This window comes from Mustela putorius, unplaced genomic scaffold (assembly GCF_011764305.1).
Source record: "Mustela putorius furo isolate JIRA1106 unplaced genomic scaffold, ASM1176430v1.1 tig00003875_pilon_pilon_pilon, whole genome shotgun sequence".
Classification (NCBI taxonomy): Eukaryota; Metazoa; Chordata; class Mammalia; order Carnivora; family Mustelidae; genus Mustela; species Mustela putorius.
Window position 1 is genome coordinate 2,129,503 of NW_025422026.1, and position 15,586 is coordinate 2,145,088.

At 59.1% G+C, this 15,586-nt stretch overlaps 1 protein-coding gene across 2 annotated transcripts in view; it reads left to right on the forward strand.

Moving 5' to 3' along the window:
* The window catches only part of LOC101679606 (cell migration inducing hyaluronidase 1), a 128,822-nt gene that overhangs the window by 69,627 nt on the left and 43,609 nt on the right, over window positions 1-15,586 (forward strand). For both annotated transcript variants that reach the window (XM_045067234.1, XM_045067233.1), the window contains exons 2-9: window positions 2,053-2,167; window positions 6,101-6,241; window positions 6,694-6,832; window positions 7,471-7,707; window positions 9,526-9,705; window positions 11,624-11,694; window positions 12,296-12,391; window positions 13,187-13,308. In XM_045067234.1, the coding sequence (XP_044923169.1) occupies window positions 2,074-2,167; window positions 6,101-6,241; window positions 6,694-6,832; window positions 7,471-7,707; window positions 9,526-9,705; window positions 11,624-11,694; window positions 12,296-12,391; window positions 13,187-13,308 (1,080 nt within the window). In that variant the 5' untranslated portion in view covers window positions 2,053-2,073. The remainder of the gene's footprint in view (window positions 1-2,052; window positions 2,168-6,100; window positions 6,242-6,693; window positions 6,833-7,470; window positions 7,708-9,525; window positions 9,706-11,623; window positions 11,695-12,295; window positions 12,392-13,186; window positions 13,309-15,586) is intronic.

A 15,586-nucleotide genomic window follows, 5' to 3' on the forward strand; every position in this document is an offset into this window, starting at 1 on the left:
GCTTCAGCAGCCGGCCGAAGCAACTAGAATGGGCCTGTTGTTCTCGCAGGCCAGGCCCGGGCCAGGGAGGGAGGACACTGCGGGCACCGAATCCGAGAGTATCGGTTCTCCCTCCCGCCTCCCAGCACACCTGCACAGAAGGACGCAGGTCCAGCGTGGGGGCCCCTGCTCGGACCTTCCTGCATTCCCCAGCTCCCCTGGAGCACCCCAGACACTTTACCAGGAGCCCACAGGCCAGGGATGGTCAGATCTGTCTCTGAGCTGGTTCAGGGGAGGAGCCTGTGTCTGGCAAGAGGGATTTGGGCCCTTTTCTCCCTGAGGGAAGAAATGTTTCTCTCTGGGCATAGCTGCTGTCATGCCCGGGATAGGACCCGGGGACCCCGGCAGGGAAGCCAGAGCTGGTCACCACCCGCCCAAGCCCAGTCTGAGCGATCTGTGTGGCCACAGAGGGACAAACATGTTTTCTGCGTGCATTCTGTTCTAAAAGGGGAATCTGTCATTTTTTTTTTAATTTTAAATTTTTTATAAACATATATTTTTATCCCCAGGGGTACAGGTCTGTGAATCGCCAGGTTTACACACTTCACAGCACTCACCCAAGCACATACCCTCCCCAATGTCCATAACCCCACCCCCTTCTCCCAACCCCCCTCCCCCCAGCAACCCTCAGTTTGTTCTGTGAGATTAAGAGTCACTTATGGTTTGTCTCCCTCCCAATCCCATCTTGTTTCATTGATTCTTCTCCTACTCACTTAAGCCCCCATGTTGCATCTCCACTTCCTCGTATCAGGGAGATCATATGATAGTTGTCTTTCTCTGCTTGACTTATTTCGCTAAGCATGATACGCTCTAGTTCCATCCATGTTGTCGCAAATGGCAAGATTTCGTTTCTTTTGATGGCTGCATAGTATTCCATTGTGTATATATACCACATCTTCTTGATCCATTCATCTGTTGATGGACATCTAGGTTCTTTCCATAGAAATCTGTCATCTTTTTAAGTTCCTGTCTTGGAGTTTATCTATACAGAGTCCCATCTTCACTGTCTGTTTGAATGAAAGGAGAAAGATAAGCAGCTTTCGTAAAATAGAAGTTTAACAAAATAGAAATTTAGTTCTCTCACACATAAAAATAAAGCCTGAGCCTAGGGCTGTTCTGTTCTCCATAGAGTCAGGGCCTCGATGTTTCTCTACATTTGCTTTGCCAATGTAAAGCAACATGGCTCCCACTATGCAGCCCAAGATAGCTGCTGGAGATCCAGCCATCACATCCACATTCCCTCCAGCAAGAGGGAGGGAGGAAGGACTTCTTGCTTTCCCTTAAGGGCATTTCCTGGAATTCATACACCGTACTGGGGTGGTGTTGGCCAGAACTTTATTCCAAGGCCGTTGTGTCACTTACATAAGAGAGCCCAGAAAGGTGGCCTTTAGACTAGGTGACTGTACACGCAGATAAAAGCCGGGGGTTCGTTTCCCAAGGAAGGAGGGAACAAATGGGGGCGATTGTCTCTTGTCATCTCCTCTTGCTTTGGATAGGTGATACACAGAGGGCGCGCGACACACAGACTTCCTATTGTCGAGACTTTATCAAGATGTATTTTAGAAACGTAGACCCATAAAACCGGAGCCAAGGTTAGAACTCAGCCAGTCCACAGCCTCGTCTGCCAAATTAAGAAACTGAGGCCCAGAGAGGTCTGTCCAAAGAGCTGAGCTCACACAGCACGTCCGTGGCATCTAGTTTCCAGCTCATGTTGCGTGGGAATATTTTTGGTTTTCTCTGCTCCTTAAGAAAAAAGCTTTGCCCTGGAGGGGCGGGAGTGCGGGCCCCGAGGATGAAATTCCATCCATCGCCGGGTCTTTGAGCTGCAGGCCCCGGGCGGGATGGGGACGAGGCTTGCGTGCCCCAGTCTGCCCGGCCCTGAGTCATGGCGGCCGAGGACTCTGCCCCGGCGGGCCCTGTCCCTGTGTGTGCCAGGGACCGAGTCTGTCGGTGCCCGCCTCAGCCGCGGACTCTGGCCCGCTGAGGTCCCGGGTCTCACTCGGCGTGCTTCAGTTTCAGGGAGCCGCCACCAGGATGGGAGCTGCTACCAGACAGGACTTCTCCCTCGAGGCGATGCTGACCCTCAGCTGGCTGGCCCTGGCCTGCTTCCCTGGGGCCGTGTCCACAGGTGAGCCACCACGGCGCGTGGGAGCTCGGTGCCTCAGTGGAAGGAGAGGCTGCTGGGGGCAGGAGAAGGAGCTCCAGGGCAGGGGCGGGGCGGCTGGGCTCTGGCGGGGCCCTGCTAACCTCCCATCCTGGGCCTCTGTTGTAAGCCACAAAACAATGGGGCTGGACCAGACACAGGCTTCCATGCACCGCGTCCCTGGCAGCCAGACGCAGGCTGGCCAGGAGGGGACCGTGGTCACCTGGCAAGTTCAGGCTCCTCGAGGGGGACACCTACTTCTCACTCCTAGCCAATTGCTCTCCATGTGGAAGTGGGGCCCCATTGTGGGAGCACATTAATTTTTAAGAGAAGCCAGAAATTGAGATTTTTGTGTTAAATCCCCTTCTGGTTAAGAGTTGACAACCAATTCAAATGTTACAAACTGCTTTGGGGGAAAGGGGCCGTCCAGAGAAAAAAATCGCACATCTGGCCACAAGCCTGCCCCTCCGCCTGCGTCCAGAGCTCCCTCCTCGCTCTGTCCTCCTAAAATCTGGGGACCACTAAGCGTCTTATCGGCTGCGATGCCTCACGCGAGGTCTGCTTTTCTGAGCTCCGTGTCGGCTCTTTCCTGGATTGATTTTGAACAAACAGGCAGAAGCTCAGGGCAGGTCTTCGGGGACACGATAGGAAACGGCCATCAGGGAAACAGACTTGGGGGAGGGCTGGGGACCACGTGTCCGTTTCGAACGAGGGTTGTGAGCCACGGTACCTTCCCCCTCGTGGCTCACTCTGTTGCCGTGGCTCCTGCCGGCTGCTTTTCTGCCGCAAGGATGAAGGGGCTTTCTTCTGTTTTGTCGTTCTCGGGCCGTGGAGGGCAGGACATAACCTCCCGTCGTCACGAGTGGAATCCCTTCGGTGTGATTCTCGTGGAATCTTGTCAGTCCAGCGGGGACGGGGCAGGCAGGGTGGGTGTTAACACTTGGTGAGATCGTGGGCAGCGTGGCCTGAATTCATCCATTTATTCTTTGTGAACGTCAAGGCTCATGGGTGCTTGGCCAGGAGTGGGGCTCCGGGGTCTGTTTTAAGATGACCCCCCCCTCAGGGCCGTAGGGAGGTCTCCCCAGGTACTTTTCTGCCGCAGCCGGGGTGTCTCTCTTTGGTCTGGGTGCAGACAGCTGGGAAGGAGGCCAGGCTCTGGCTCTCCCGGTTCCTGGTCCTGTCTGCTGTCTCTCCCTCTGTGGCCCGAGTGCCCCGGGCTTGCACTCATTCTCCGCCCACTGCCTGCCCCTGCAGCCCTCCTGGGAAGGCCGGCTGCCCTGCAGATGTTCCAGCCCAGGCTCTGACCATGTCCAGCCCCTGGCTGGTCCCCACAGACGAAAACCCACTGAAACTAACCTTTACCCGATGCAAATATCCAGCTCTAATGAAAGAGCCTGGCTTGTGACCGCCGAGCTTCTCCTGTGGGGCCAGCACTGCTAGTGCAGGGGGGCATGGTCTCCTGATGGCAGAAGAGCCTTTGGGGTCGGCCTGCACTCTTTCAAAACCCAGTTGTGGCGTCGGACTCCGTGCTTGTACCTGGAGCGTGAAGGGGCAGTAGAGCTGATCCTGGGAGATGTGGGTGGCGAGACCCTGAGGCTTTGTCCCAGAAGCTGGGATGCCTGTGGCTCCCTGCCGGGACCACTCAGTCGTCAGTGGGCCTCAGGAGTCCCCTGCACTGCTGTGTGTCCCTTCCTTGGAAGCAGACACTTGGGTCCAGAACTAGGTGGAGGGCATCGTCCTCGGCTGGAAGCCAGTAAGCACTCAACCCACCTGAAGACAGACCCAGGGACAGACGTGACCCTCAGAAGCCTCTCAGGGCCATGGAGTCACCAGAGTCCCTGACCCGTATGCCCCAGGGCTGCTGGATGCTAAAGCAGCCAGCCCACCGGCAGCCCAGCCCACAGGCTCCGGGAAGTCCACTGCCAAGCAAGGACTCCAGTTCTCAGTGTGTTGCCATGACTCGAGTCCCTTGGGTCTTCCAACAGCTGGAAGAGCCGCTTTCCAAACCATGTGAAATTCTCTCCTCCATGAGAGACAGCCAGAGCCCGGGTTCGTGCTGACAGGGAAGCAGCTGGCGGGCAAAGGGGGGTGCTGTGGGGCTGGGGAGGGTTGGGTGGGGCCCCAGCTCTGCTAGCCCGCACTGAAGGTCCCCCCCGCACCGAGGACCCCCCTGTACCGAGGGCCCACCCATGTGCGGCAGAGGAGGGACAGGGGGGTCACTGCTTTCAGAGGACAAAGACGACAAGATGCTGTGGGTTTGGGGGTCTGTGTCTGGGCTGTTGAGGGCAGATAAAGGATGCCTCCCTTCCAGTTCTCTTGAGATAAGTAAATACGGGGCAGACGCTGTCTTCCCAGAGTTAACGGAACAAAAGTACTGCGACACTTTGACCTGACATGCCGGGGATCGCACAGAGTCCCTCCTGGGGTCACGCCTCTGCATCATGGACGCTCTTCTCTGCACCATGTGGCTCCAGAGACACGAGGCGTCCGACGTCCTTCCTCGGAGCCTGGGCTGGAGGTCGCGTCCGTCTTTCCAGCCTGCGCTGGGGACTGGGCCTTCACCTGCAACCTTGGCCCTGCGGCGGGTCTGCCTGACCCCCCACTCCCCACCCCTGCCCGGGGCCCTTAAATGGAGGGGTTCCCCTGCTTTACGGTTCTCGAGGGACAGAGGGGAGGAAGGCATCGGGCTTGTTCTCTGCAACAAGCCCTTCTTGTTTTGTTTCGTCCACCGCGTTGCCTCCGGGTTGCTCCTGGCTGCCGGGAGAGCCTCCCCACGTCCGAGGCGGTTCCGTGCCCTCCTGCGCCCGCCGTCCGTTGCTGGAGTCGCGCCCAGCCGGCCAGATGGAGACAAGGCTCCTCCTGCTGCTTCCACTGGAGCCGGGGGAGGCGCCTCCCCAACACCCGCTACAGGGCCTCCAAGCTCAGCTGAACGTCTGACTCACGAGGCCACCACAGGCCACCCGGCGTCAGGTTCCCTCTGGAGGGTGCGGGGCCCCAGCCGCACGGGGCCTGGTTTCTCTGGCACGAGAACGGTCCTGGCCGCTCTCCACAGAGCTTTCCAGAAGCCACCCCGTGTGGCTCCTCGGGGGAGAGGACCCGAGGCCGTGGCAGGACAGGTGCGGGAGGTGCCCTGGCCGGGAGCCTCGGCCCTGTCTCTCTCTCCCGCTTCCATCCAGTAACGTTTGTTTTGCAAAACTTGGTGGTCTGTAAACAACCTACCGTTAATTAAACATCGGCCGCTTTGTTTCCAAATTGTGTTCTTTTAAAAAGAGACGGTGGCAGTCTCTTCCGGCAACCCCGCGGGCAGGACGTAGGGGTTCCTGCAGGACACGTGCCCTGTTAGGAGGGCCGCTGCTCTCAGGGGAGCCTAGGCACGACCTCCACCCCCCTCCGCCGGGAGAGACACAGTCATGCACGGTACCTCCCCGCTGAGACGCCATTGGTAATAAGGGGTGCCCCTCCCCCTCGCTGGAGCGAAGTCCTCGGGGGCACGGTGTTTGTATGATGCCTTCCTTCTCGGGTTTCCAGGGGAACAGAGCTGGAAAATTTACCAAGAGTCAGATTCTCATGCGGGAGGAGAGGGGCCGTGTGCAGGCTCAGAGCACCGCTTTCCAGGGGGAGAATGTCTTGGATGACAAGCACTCCAGGCAAATCACCCCCTAGCTCTGGGCCCTGGAATACCTTCAGGAGTCACCCTGCGTCCCTTTTATGGACGGGAAGACTGACCCCTGAGGAAGGACGTGGCTGGTTCACCAACGTGGGAGGAACTGAGACTCCAGGGCTCCTGGTGCCTATGTGGAGGCTGTCCACATTCTCGAGGCCTCACATGCTAGTAGAGGGGGGCAGAGCACGGTGCGGGAGCACCCCCTGGCATCCCGGGGTCGGAATGGAGGCCGTGACGCTCTCTGTCCTTGGCAGCCGTGTGCCCGGACCAGAGCCCCGAGCTGCAGCCCTGGAACCCCGGCCACGACCCGGACCACTATGTGCACATCGGGCGGGGCAGGGCCCTGCTGCTTGCCGCGTCTGCCACGGTGAACTCCATCCACGTCTCCCAGGGGGGTAAGCTGGTCCCCGACCACCGCCGCACGGCCCGGCAGGCCAGTGCAGGCTGCCCCAGCTCTGACGGGTGGAACCAAGGTCCTGTGCTCCGGGTTCAGGCCGGAGCTCTGTGTGGCTTGAGAGGCCCCCGGCTCTGGGCCCCTGGGAGTGGTGTGTCCCAGATCCAGCCTTGATGATAGCAGTGTTTATGGAGGGACGTCCTTGTTGGGGCTGGGAGCGTTCCCACACATCTCGCCTCCTGATGCTTGCTCCTTGTTGACGGCCGTGCACACGGCCGGGGCTGCATCCACACGGGGAGCCACCTGGGGGCCCGGCAGGCGTGGGAGAGCGGGACAGACGGGCCTTCTTGTCTGCCTGGACAAGGGGGGCTTGGCGGGTCCGCCCTTGCCTCTGCCGTGACCCCACCGCTAACGCCAGCCTTCTCAAACCCCGTCCCGTTCCCCTGTCCTCAGGAAAGCTAGTCATCAAAGACCACGAGGAGCCCATTGTCCTGCGGGCCCGGCACGTCCTGATAGACGACGGTGGGGAGCTGCATGCTGGGAGCGCCCTGTGCCCCTACCAGGGCAACTTCAGCATCGTTCTCTACGGAAGGTGGGCGCCGGCCTCCGGGGACCAAGTGCTGCTCTTGGCCCTGGCGGGGAGGAGGCTTTCCCGAGGGGAGAGGACAGCGGGACGACGAGGCTCCCGTGCCAGGCGAGGATGATCCTCATAGACGGCCCGAGGCAGCCACGAGCAGGACAGACGGCAGTGACCGGGGAGAGACGGACAGGTTCTCTAGGGGTTTGTTTTGTGAGTTACAAGAGTCCCCACAGTTCTTCGATCCTGTCCAGGCTCCGGGAGCCTCTGGGAAAGCTGATTCAGTCCGTTACGATGGACAAGGGAAGGAAGACCTCTGTGCTGGCCTCTGGCTGTGGTCTCTTCACACAGCTGAGGTTCTCAGGAGCAGAAGCCAAGAGTATTTGAGGGTCTGTAGTACGTGGCCAGAGGGGCCGGCATAGAAAACTCTTAGCGCTGGGAACGTGAACGAGTGATGACTGTTTTTGCTCGGCCTTCTGGCCTCGTTTGGGTCTGGTTAGGACGATGTGGGTGACGCTGTCTGCTGGCCTCGGGCAGCCACCATGTGTGTCTGGTTCTATGGTGGCCGTGACGGGAGCAGCGTGGTCCCCTCTGGGCTCAGTGGCCGGTGGAGCGACGGGTCAGCTGACTCCGGGGAGGTGTTTCTCTCGTAGGGCCGACGAAGGAGTTCAGCCCGACCCTTACTTTGGCCTGAAGTACATCGGGGTGGGCCCAGGAGGCACGCTGGAGTTACATGGACAGAAAAAGCTCTCTTGGACATTTCTGAACAAGACCCTTCGCCCAGGCGGCCTGGAGGAAGGAGGCTATTTTTTTGAAAGGAGCTGGGGTCACCGGGGAGTCATTGTTCACGTCATCGACCCCAAATCGGCGACGGTTGTCCATTCCGACCGGTAAGCTCTGCCCTCATGTAAGCACGTAGCCCTTCGTTCCTGACACTCCCGGAGCACGTGCCCCGGCCAGATGTGCCTCTGGGTGCTGGGACACAGCAGTGAGCCAGTCGGAGAGAAGTCCCCCAAGGGAGGAGACACGTTTCTCCCTCTCCGGGCATTTGGCTACCGACGCTGAATTAAGAACGAGGCGGGCACACACGTAGACACAGCATCATTGGAGATCGTGCTGATTCGGGGGAACGACACAAGGAAATGGCGGAGGATAACTAGGGACGCCTGGTTTGCATCTGTGGGTCAGGGAAGACCAGTGTAGAGAAGCAACATTTGAGCTGAGAACTGTAGGGCAAAGATGAGTCAGGGAGAGAGTGTTCAAGAGGGCAAGCAGCAAGTGCAAAGGGCCGGTGGTGAGGGGAGCACGATGTCTGGAAGCGGAGAAGGGCCAGCAGGGGGTGGGGTGCAGACCAATGGCAACGCGGTCCGGTGACGTCTGGGTTTTTGGCAGGAGCAGGTGCACCATCACTGGACTGTGTCCAGAACATCGTGTGAGCCGCTTTACTGGCCATCTCTAATTTACCTTCATGACCCCTGGGAGTAGGCTCTGTCTCGTACAGAGGAAAACACTGGGACTCGGGGGAGTCCATTTGCTCTGAGTCACAAGGCCAGAAAGTGTCGGAGCGCGATGCACACCCGGATCTGCCCAGACAGACCTTTCACCCACATTCCGTCCGGACACCTGTCTTGGCCTGGGGCTGAGAGAGGCCGGCGCACGGGTAACGTGGGAAGCCGGGGTAAGCCCGATGGGCACAGAGTGCGTCCGAGAGCCCTCCCTTTCCACGCGGCACGCCGGCCCCTCGGCGTTGCCTCTGCAATCGGTAGGACGGTGTCCGTTGTGGCGCGCCGGGCTCCGGTGCGTGGCCTATTGAGCTGTGGGAGGAGAAGTCATCCCAACAGCTGGTGTGCAGCTTGCAAAGACGGGACAGCTGCTCCCTCTAAATTTCCTTTGGTGAAAGCCTGGGTCCTGGGCCTCGAGAGCCTGATAGCGGAATGCGTGTGAGTAGACATCTTAATAAACCTTACAGACGCACACGCGTGTGCAGGCTATGGTCACGGAGGTTACCTGGAGGAATGAGAATGCAGGCCAGCCCCTCAAAGGTAGGAAGCATGGGGTCAGGCAGAGAGGGACGTGTTAAGGTGTGTGGTGTGGTCACAGCTCGGAGACGGAGACCAGCGGGGCTGCAGCCGGTGGCTCTCGGGGGGCGGGGGTGGGGAGGGGAGGATGAGGGGCCTTGGCGGGGACACACCCGCTTGCACAAACACTTGCAAACCGGTCTGAGGGCTCCGGAGCACCGGTCCCGCCACCCCCCCCCGCCATCCCCGAACCACCGTTTCTCTTGCCCCAAATCTTGGCCGTTCACGCTGGTTTGTTCTTCTAGACCGGTTTTAGAACGATTTTGCTTAAGCCCCGAGACAAATTCTTCCAGAAGTTCCCTTACAGTTGTCCCAGATCTTTAGGTCACATGGCGTGTAGCTGGAGGTCATTACAAAACCGCGTCTTTCCCTCGTGTACGCTCGTGCCGGGTGGGGTAGGCTGCTGTTTGAGATCATGCATCGTGGGTGTCTCCTCTGTGACAGTGGGTTACCTCTGTCGAGTTTGGGAAGGTGGGATTTTGCCGTCACGAGAGCTCCCTTTCTTTAGACAATCCCAGTCTTGGGGTCTGTGGAGGGCACGTTGGTTGCTGGAACGCATGCGTGTGCTTAGACGTCCCATTTCAGGGAGCTGCTGTCAGGGCAGTGGAACCTCCAGCTCTGCCCTTCTAGGTTTGACACCTACAGATCCAAGAAGGAGAGCGAGCGTCTGGCCCAGTACTTGAACGGGGTGCCCGCGGGCAGGATCCTCTCAGTGGCCGTGAACGATGAGGGGTCTCGGAACCTGGACGACGCGGCCAGGAAGGCCATGACCAGGCTGGGCAGCAAACACTTCCTACACCTCGGATTCAGGTACCTCCGTCTCTCTCGTTCTGCCAACCTCCAGGACCCCGAACCCCCCCTCCCCCAACCCCAGGCCCACAGGTTGTCTTAACGTCTGTTCCTTGACCGCGGCGTGCCCCGCTCAGTGCCGGCCTGGGGAGCAGTGGGTGCCCCGGGAGCCCGGATTTTCTTACGAAGCGTAGTCCACTCTGAAAACACAGGTGGTCTCGGTCCACACGAACTCATTTGTTCGTTCAGCCACTTACAAAACATCGGCTGGCCGCCTGCTGCGGGAATCCCTGTCTCTGATGAGTCACCAGCTTCATTGGCCTGTTCTTTGGCAAAGAGGCCATCGTGTGCCCTGGGCGGCACGGACAGACATTTGCTTAGGGAGTCTGTAAGGTGCCTGCCCAGCCCCGCCCCCGGGGAGAGGGGCCTTTGATGCACCGCCGGGTTTGGTCTGTCTTGGGTTAGAGCTTCGTGCCTGACCTTGGCGTGCGCACAGGCACCCGGCCACACTTCTCCATCGTGTTGAATCACCTCTCAGCTCGGTGGAGGATCAGGTCCTCTGGCCTGGGGCTGTTTGAAGACAGCAGAACCCCAGGAGGTTTGGGGGCCAGAAGAGCCTCCCCTGGGCTCCAAGCAAAGCCGGTTCCCTGGCTGAGCCAAGCTTCTCTCGGCAAGGGAGGGGGCGGCCGGGCGGTGCTCCGGGTTCCATGGTGCCTTCTCTCACTGCCCAGGGGCTGCTCCTTCTGGAAGGGTCTGGACAGGGAGCTCAGGCCGTCAGAGATGACACCTTGAAGGACATCTTTTTATCTCAAGGCCTTTCCCCTGAGGGCCACACACGGGTGGGCAGGATGCACTCTTGGTCCCCGTTTGTGCCGACGCGCTCTGAGGGACAAACTCAGAGTGTCTGGAATCAGCAGAACTGAGGTCTGCTGTGGCCGCGGTTGGTGCCCCCAGAACGTGGCTACTGGCCGGTGTGGGCCCGACGGGACGGGCTGAGCTGTCGTGGGCAGCGGGAACAACAGAGTAGTGATGAGAAGCGGGAGCACGAGGGCGGACGAAGGGCTCGAGGCACAGACGGGCCGGTGAGGATGCGGGCAAGCAGGTTCCCACGAGGGGCTGCAGGTGCCGAGGCCCGGGCTGAGCGTGGGGCTCTCCTGAAGGCGGGGGAGGGGGGCAGGCCGCAGAAGGGGGTGCTAGTGCGGGAGGGGACAGAGACGAGGCTGAGGAAGTGGGCACAGGAAGACATTTCTCTGCACCCGCGAGCTTGGCTCTCCTCCAGAGGGCCCTGGGGAGCCGCTGATGGGTCTTAAGCGAGAGAGCCACCAACCAAATCCCCAAGTCAGTAGACACTTGCTTTCCAAAATGGAAACAAAAAGAGCAGAAGGTCTTGAGTACGGTGAGCGATTGCGGTCCCACGGTGAGAGGGCAGAGCGGGACGAAGACGGGCGTCAGGGGAAGACAGAAACGGGGTGGGAGACCTTCCTGCCTCGGAGCCAGCTTCAGCGGAGGACGCCTTCCCCCGGCTTCTCCTCCTCCGTCCCCCGCTGTGAGCGAGGGGCCTCTCCCGACCTTCCGAGGCTCCTTCTCTCCCGGACCCTCCGTCCTTGTTTTCCCAAAGCTGTCGGAAGCCTCGCTCCGGCCCCCGGCTGGGCCTGGCGGGTGGGTTGGTTTGTAGGGCCGCGGGCCTGTTCGTTGGTGATGCGTGCCCGTCTCCCACCGGAGTGGGGTTAAGAGGCTCTCGGCGAGTAAGCGGCCGGCGAGCCAGGAAGGGCGGAAGAGAAGAAGTTCTCTCGATCTCCGGGAGAGGGAAGCGCGGCTGCCGGCGGGTCTCCCGGGCACAGCGGAGAGGCCTGCGTGCTCCTGGGCTCCGCCGCTGCTCTGCCTCTGGGACAGGCCCGGGCCGGTGAAGAAGTTTCCCTTTTGTTGTTGCTTTTACCAGACACCCTTGGAGTTTCCTCACCGTGAAAGGAAATCCCTCCTCTTCGGTTGAAGACCATATCGAGTATCACGGTAATAAACAGTTGGCGAGAGGCAGAACCCCCTCCCGTGCCCCCTGATCGAGAGGCCCGGGTCCGTTCTGAGCCGCCCTCCTCCCTCAGAACCCGGTGGAAACCCCCCCCCACCCCCTGCCACACACACAGCCACGGTCGCTGGCGTGTTTCGCCAAAGTGGCCAAAGGCGATCGCTATGACAGTATCTACATCTGCAAGGAGACGGCCACTGACTTACTCAGAACAAGGGACCTAGGACAGGCGAGAACGGGGCCAGACCCTCCAGGGGGAATATTTGGAGCTCGAAAGACACTTTGGGTGGGCCCTCACCACCTGTGGGAAAGCCCCACAGGTCCTATTCCCAGACAGGAGTCCGCGGGAGAAATCGGGCTTCGGCTTTGTCAGCCACAGAGATGAAATCTTCAAAACTGAAGCAAAAGAAGGGACCGTAGAAAATCTGCTTCCCCGGTAGAGAGACGGGCCTGACATGGTTTTTGTTTCTAAGAAAGAGTTCAAGATCCTTGCGTGCTAGGGCTTGGCTCCGTCTTGGGGTTATTTACATTTTGGGGGGATGTGGGGGTGGGGCTTGCGGTCACCGACACCCCCGCTCTCTCCGACAGGACACCGAGGCTCGGCGGCCGCCCGGGTGTCCAAAGTGTTCCAGACGGAGCACGGGGAGCCCTTCAACGTCTCTTCCTCCAGCGAGTGGGTTCAAGGTGAGCCGTTTGGCCCGACCAGGAAAACCCGGACACTGGGAGCGAAGGGCAGGACGTTCCTGTCTTTGCACAACAAGGATTTTTCTCGTGCGCCAATAAGACCCCTGGATGCTGCCGAGTAAACTAAATTAGCGAGGGCAAGCTGTCTCTCATTAATCAGTCCCAAGCGGCCAAGAGCCCGGAGGACGCTGTTCCCCCTCTCAGAATCCTCTTTGCGCCAAGCAGCGGTGCTGGGTAGGAAACAGGCGGGAGCAGGACCGGCCCTCGGGCAGCCCGGCGTGGGGGCTGGAGTGCAGAGAGCAGCACGGTCCCTGCCGCCCCGAGAAACCGCTGACCGTAGCTCTCATCGTCACCCCTCCGGGGTCACAAAGAAGATAGATTCTATGGCTTCTGGAAAGTGAGAAAGTCAGTTAAGAGATTCTTTTAAGGGGCACCTGGGTGGCTCAGTGGGTTAAAGCCTCTGCCTTTGGCTCCAGTCATGATCTCAGGGTCCTGGGATCGAGTCCCGCATCGGGCTCTCTGCTCAGCAGGGAGCCTGCTTCCTCCTCTCTCTCTGCCTGCCTCTCTGCCTGCTTGTGATCTGTCTCTCTGTCAAATAAATAAATAAAATCTTAAAAAAAAAAAAAAAAGAGATGCTTTTAATGAAAAGGTGAGAGACAGGGCGACTGCTTTGGGGCACAGCTGGATGCATGGTATTCGACTCCTGTTGGCCCCGGGGGTGTCGGGGGCCCCGCTGTGGGGCACCTGCCCTCTTGGGCGCTTCCCGCCTCACCCCGCTCTTTGCGTTCTGCCTAGATGTGGAGTGGACGGAGTGGTTTGACCACGACCGAGTGGCGCACACTAAAGGCGGGGAGAAAATTTCAGACCTCCGGGTCGCTCACCCAGGAAAGATCTGCAATCGCCCCATCGACATCCAGGTACCAAACTCTGAATGATCAAGAGTGACAAAGACTTTATGTCGGCAGCAGAGTCTGACTTTCTTGCCACTGGGGTGGTGCGATTCTCCCCGTGTTCCCAGGACATAGGTGAGCCGGGAAGTCCCTTTCCTGCTCTAGAAGTGCTTCTCGGCTCCAGGCCTCCCGGCCAGGCCAGTGAGTTCCCCAACGAGGGCCCAGCGTTCCCTCCTGGGTTCCACTCCCCACTCCTCCTCAAGCAGCTTCCACAGCCGTGGTGGACGGTGCTCCAGCCTGGGGACGGGCTGTCTCCTTCAGCCTCCCTTCTCAGTCAATTTCCTTGGGGACCTTGAGTGCACAGGACCCAAATGAGATTTGGGGTGCTGGCCGAGCTCAGCGCCTTCCCCGTAGCCTGGCTCTCTGCTGAGCGGTGCGTGAACGAGCGGTGCTCCCAACTCACCGGCTTCGCGGGCAGACCGTTCCCGTTTGGCTAAGACTCCTCATCCTCAAGAAGGGCTGACCCGAGTGAGCGCAGGCCGCGGGCTGTAGGCTCGTTTTGGGTCCAGCAGGATCAAGAAGGGCCAGTGCCCCCAAAGGCCCCAGATTTAATTCTGACTTTCTCTTGCAACCCGGAACATCCCAGCCTTAGTTCTGCCCCAGTCCTCGTCTTACTCGTCCAGGTCCCTTGGCCACAGCACAGAAATCCTCCAGGAATGCTTCCATGGTCAACGGACGCCTCCCGGGGTCGGCTCTGCCAGCCGTCGGGCTCCGGACTACTGCCTTTAGGAGACCACGTCCCTGTGGCCGCTTCCCGTAGGCGTCTCCCATTCCCCCGGTGCCTCTGTTCCCAGCATGGACGCGGGTACCTGCTGACGTCGAAGCACAACCAATCCCAGGCTAAAGGGTGAAATAAAACTTCACTGAAGGCTTGGAGGCTACAAAGCAGGGACGAGCTCACGTAGATATAAAATGCAAAATAGTGGAGGGCATGACGGCTCTCCGGCTCCATCATCTGAGACCCTCCAAGGGACCCGACCCCATCCTCTAGGACCCCCGGGCGGCCGCTCACAGAAGTCCCTTCCGTGACAACATTTTGCTGAGCTTGGTGGCCCCTTATCGGTTCACAGCTCTCAACTCCATTGGCTTTTTCTTGGCCAAACAAAGGCACAGGGAAGCAGTCAAGGGTTAGGGTGCAGTGGTCACGCTGGCCCTTTCTCGAAGCTTCTGTCCCTGTGCTCCCGCGGCCCTGAGGTGACCGCCGCCCTAAACCTCGCCACGCTCACCCCAGTCCTGGCGGCAGACCTCAGTCAGGTGACTCAGGGTCCCAGTTTCCTCTTCAGTAACAACGCACATCGGGGATTGTCACTGTTTCCCTGTGGGATTATTTTGTGGTTGTTACACAACGATGTATGAAGGACCCATAATTTTTAAAAATATTTTATGATTATTGTCATAATCCTACTGTTATTTTATAATTATTAATGATCAAAAATAGTAATAGACTTGTGTCTACTGAGGGCGGAGACCGGTTTCCCTGAACAGTGGCAGAACCACCTTTTCCTCTTCTTATCCCAAAGTGAGGTCATTCCTCAGGAAAAGGAGGGAAAGAACACGCAGAGTTGAATAGATGCTCCCTCCCCTCAAGAACGTGTGGGACACTGTGCCTTGGAAAAGGTCTGGTTCCATTCCCTGGCGTTTTCAGGCTCAGTTCTCCGTGCTTTGGGGTCTGCTGCAGAAGGACGGGCTCTGGCCTCCACGGAAAACAGTGGGACCTCAGAGGAGCCAAGCTTGATAAGCCCAACGACCTTGACCTTGAGCTGGCTTCTAAAAAACCTCTGAGCCTTCCCTGTTCCCAAGGACAGGTCTGCAACTCCCGCTTCTCCCAGGGCGCTGGAGGCCACCCGAGATGATGGGGGTGAGCTCGACTCTTGCAGGAAAGGGCTGGGTTTTCGCGATGCCGGAGCTCCCTGCCCTAGAGCTCTTCTTTGAGGCCAATGACAACAGATACCTGCTGTGTTGAAGCTAATGTTTCCTGAAAAGCTCCCCCCCTCCGCCGTCTTTTTTAATAGGTTGACTCTACTTTGCCTCCCTATTTCCCGGCCGGGTCCCTTTGGTCTCTGTGCCAGGGAGGACGGCAGCTGCAGCCCGGATCTCAATTGCTTGTGTCTGATGACAGCCGCAGGCTTGCTGCAGACACACCCGGGCTCTGGGATGAGCCCCAGCTGGCCGGGAGCGTGACCTCCTTGGAGCCCACTCCCTAAACTCTCTACCTGGCCTTGGGGCTGCTCACCCGTTGGCCCCA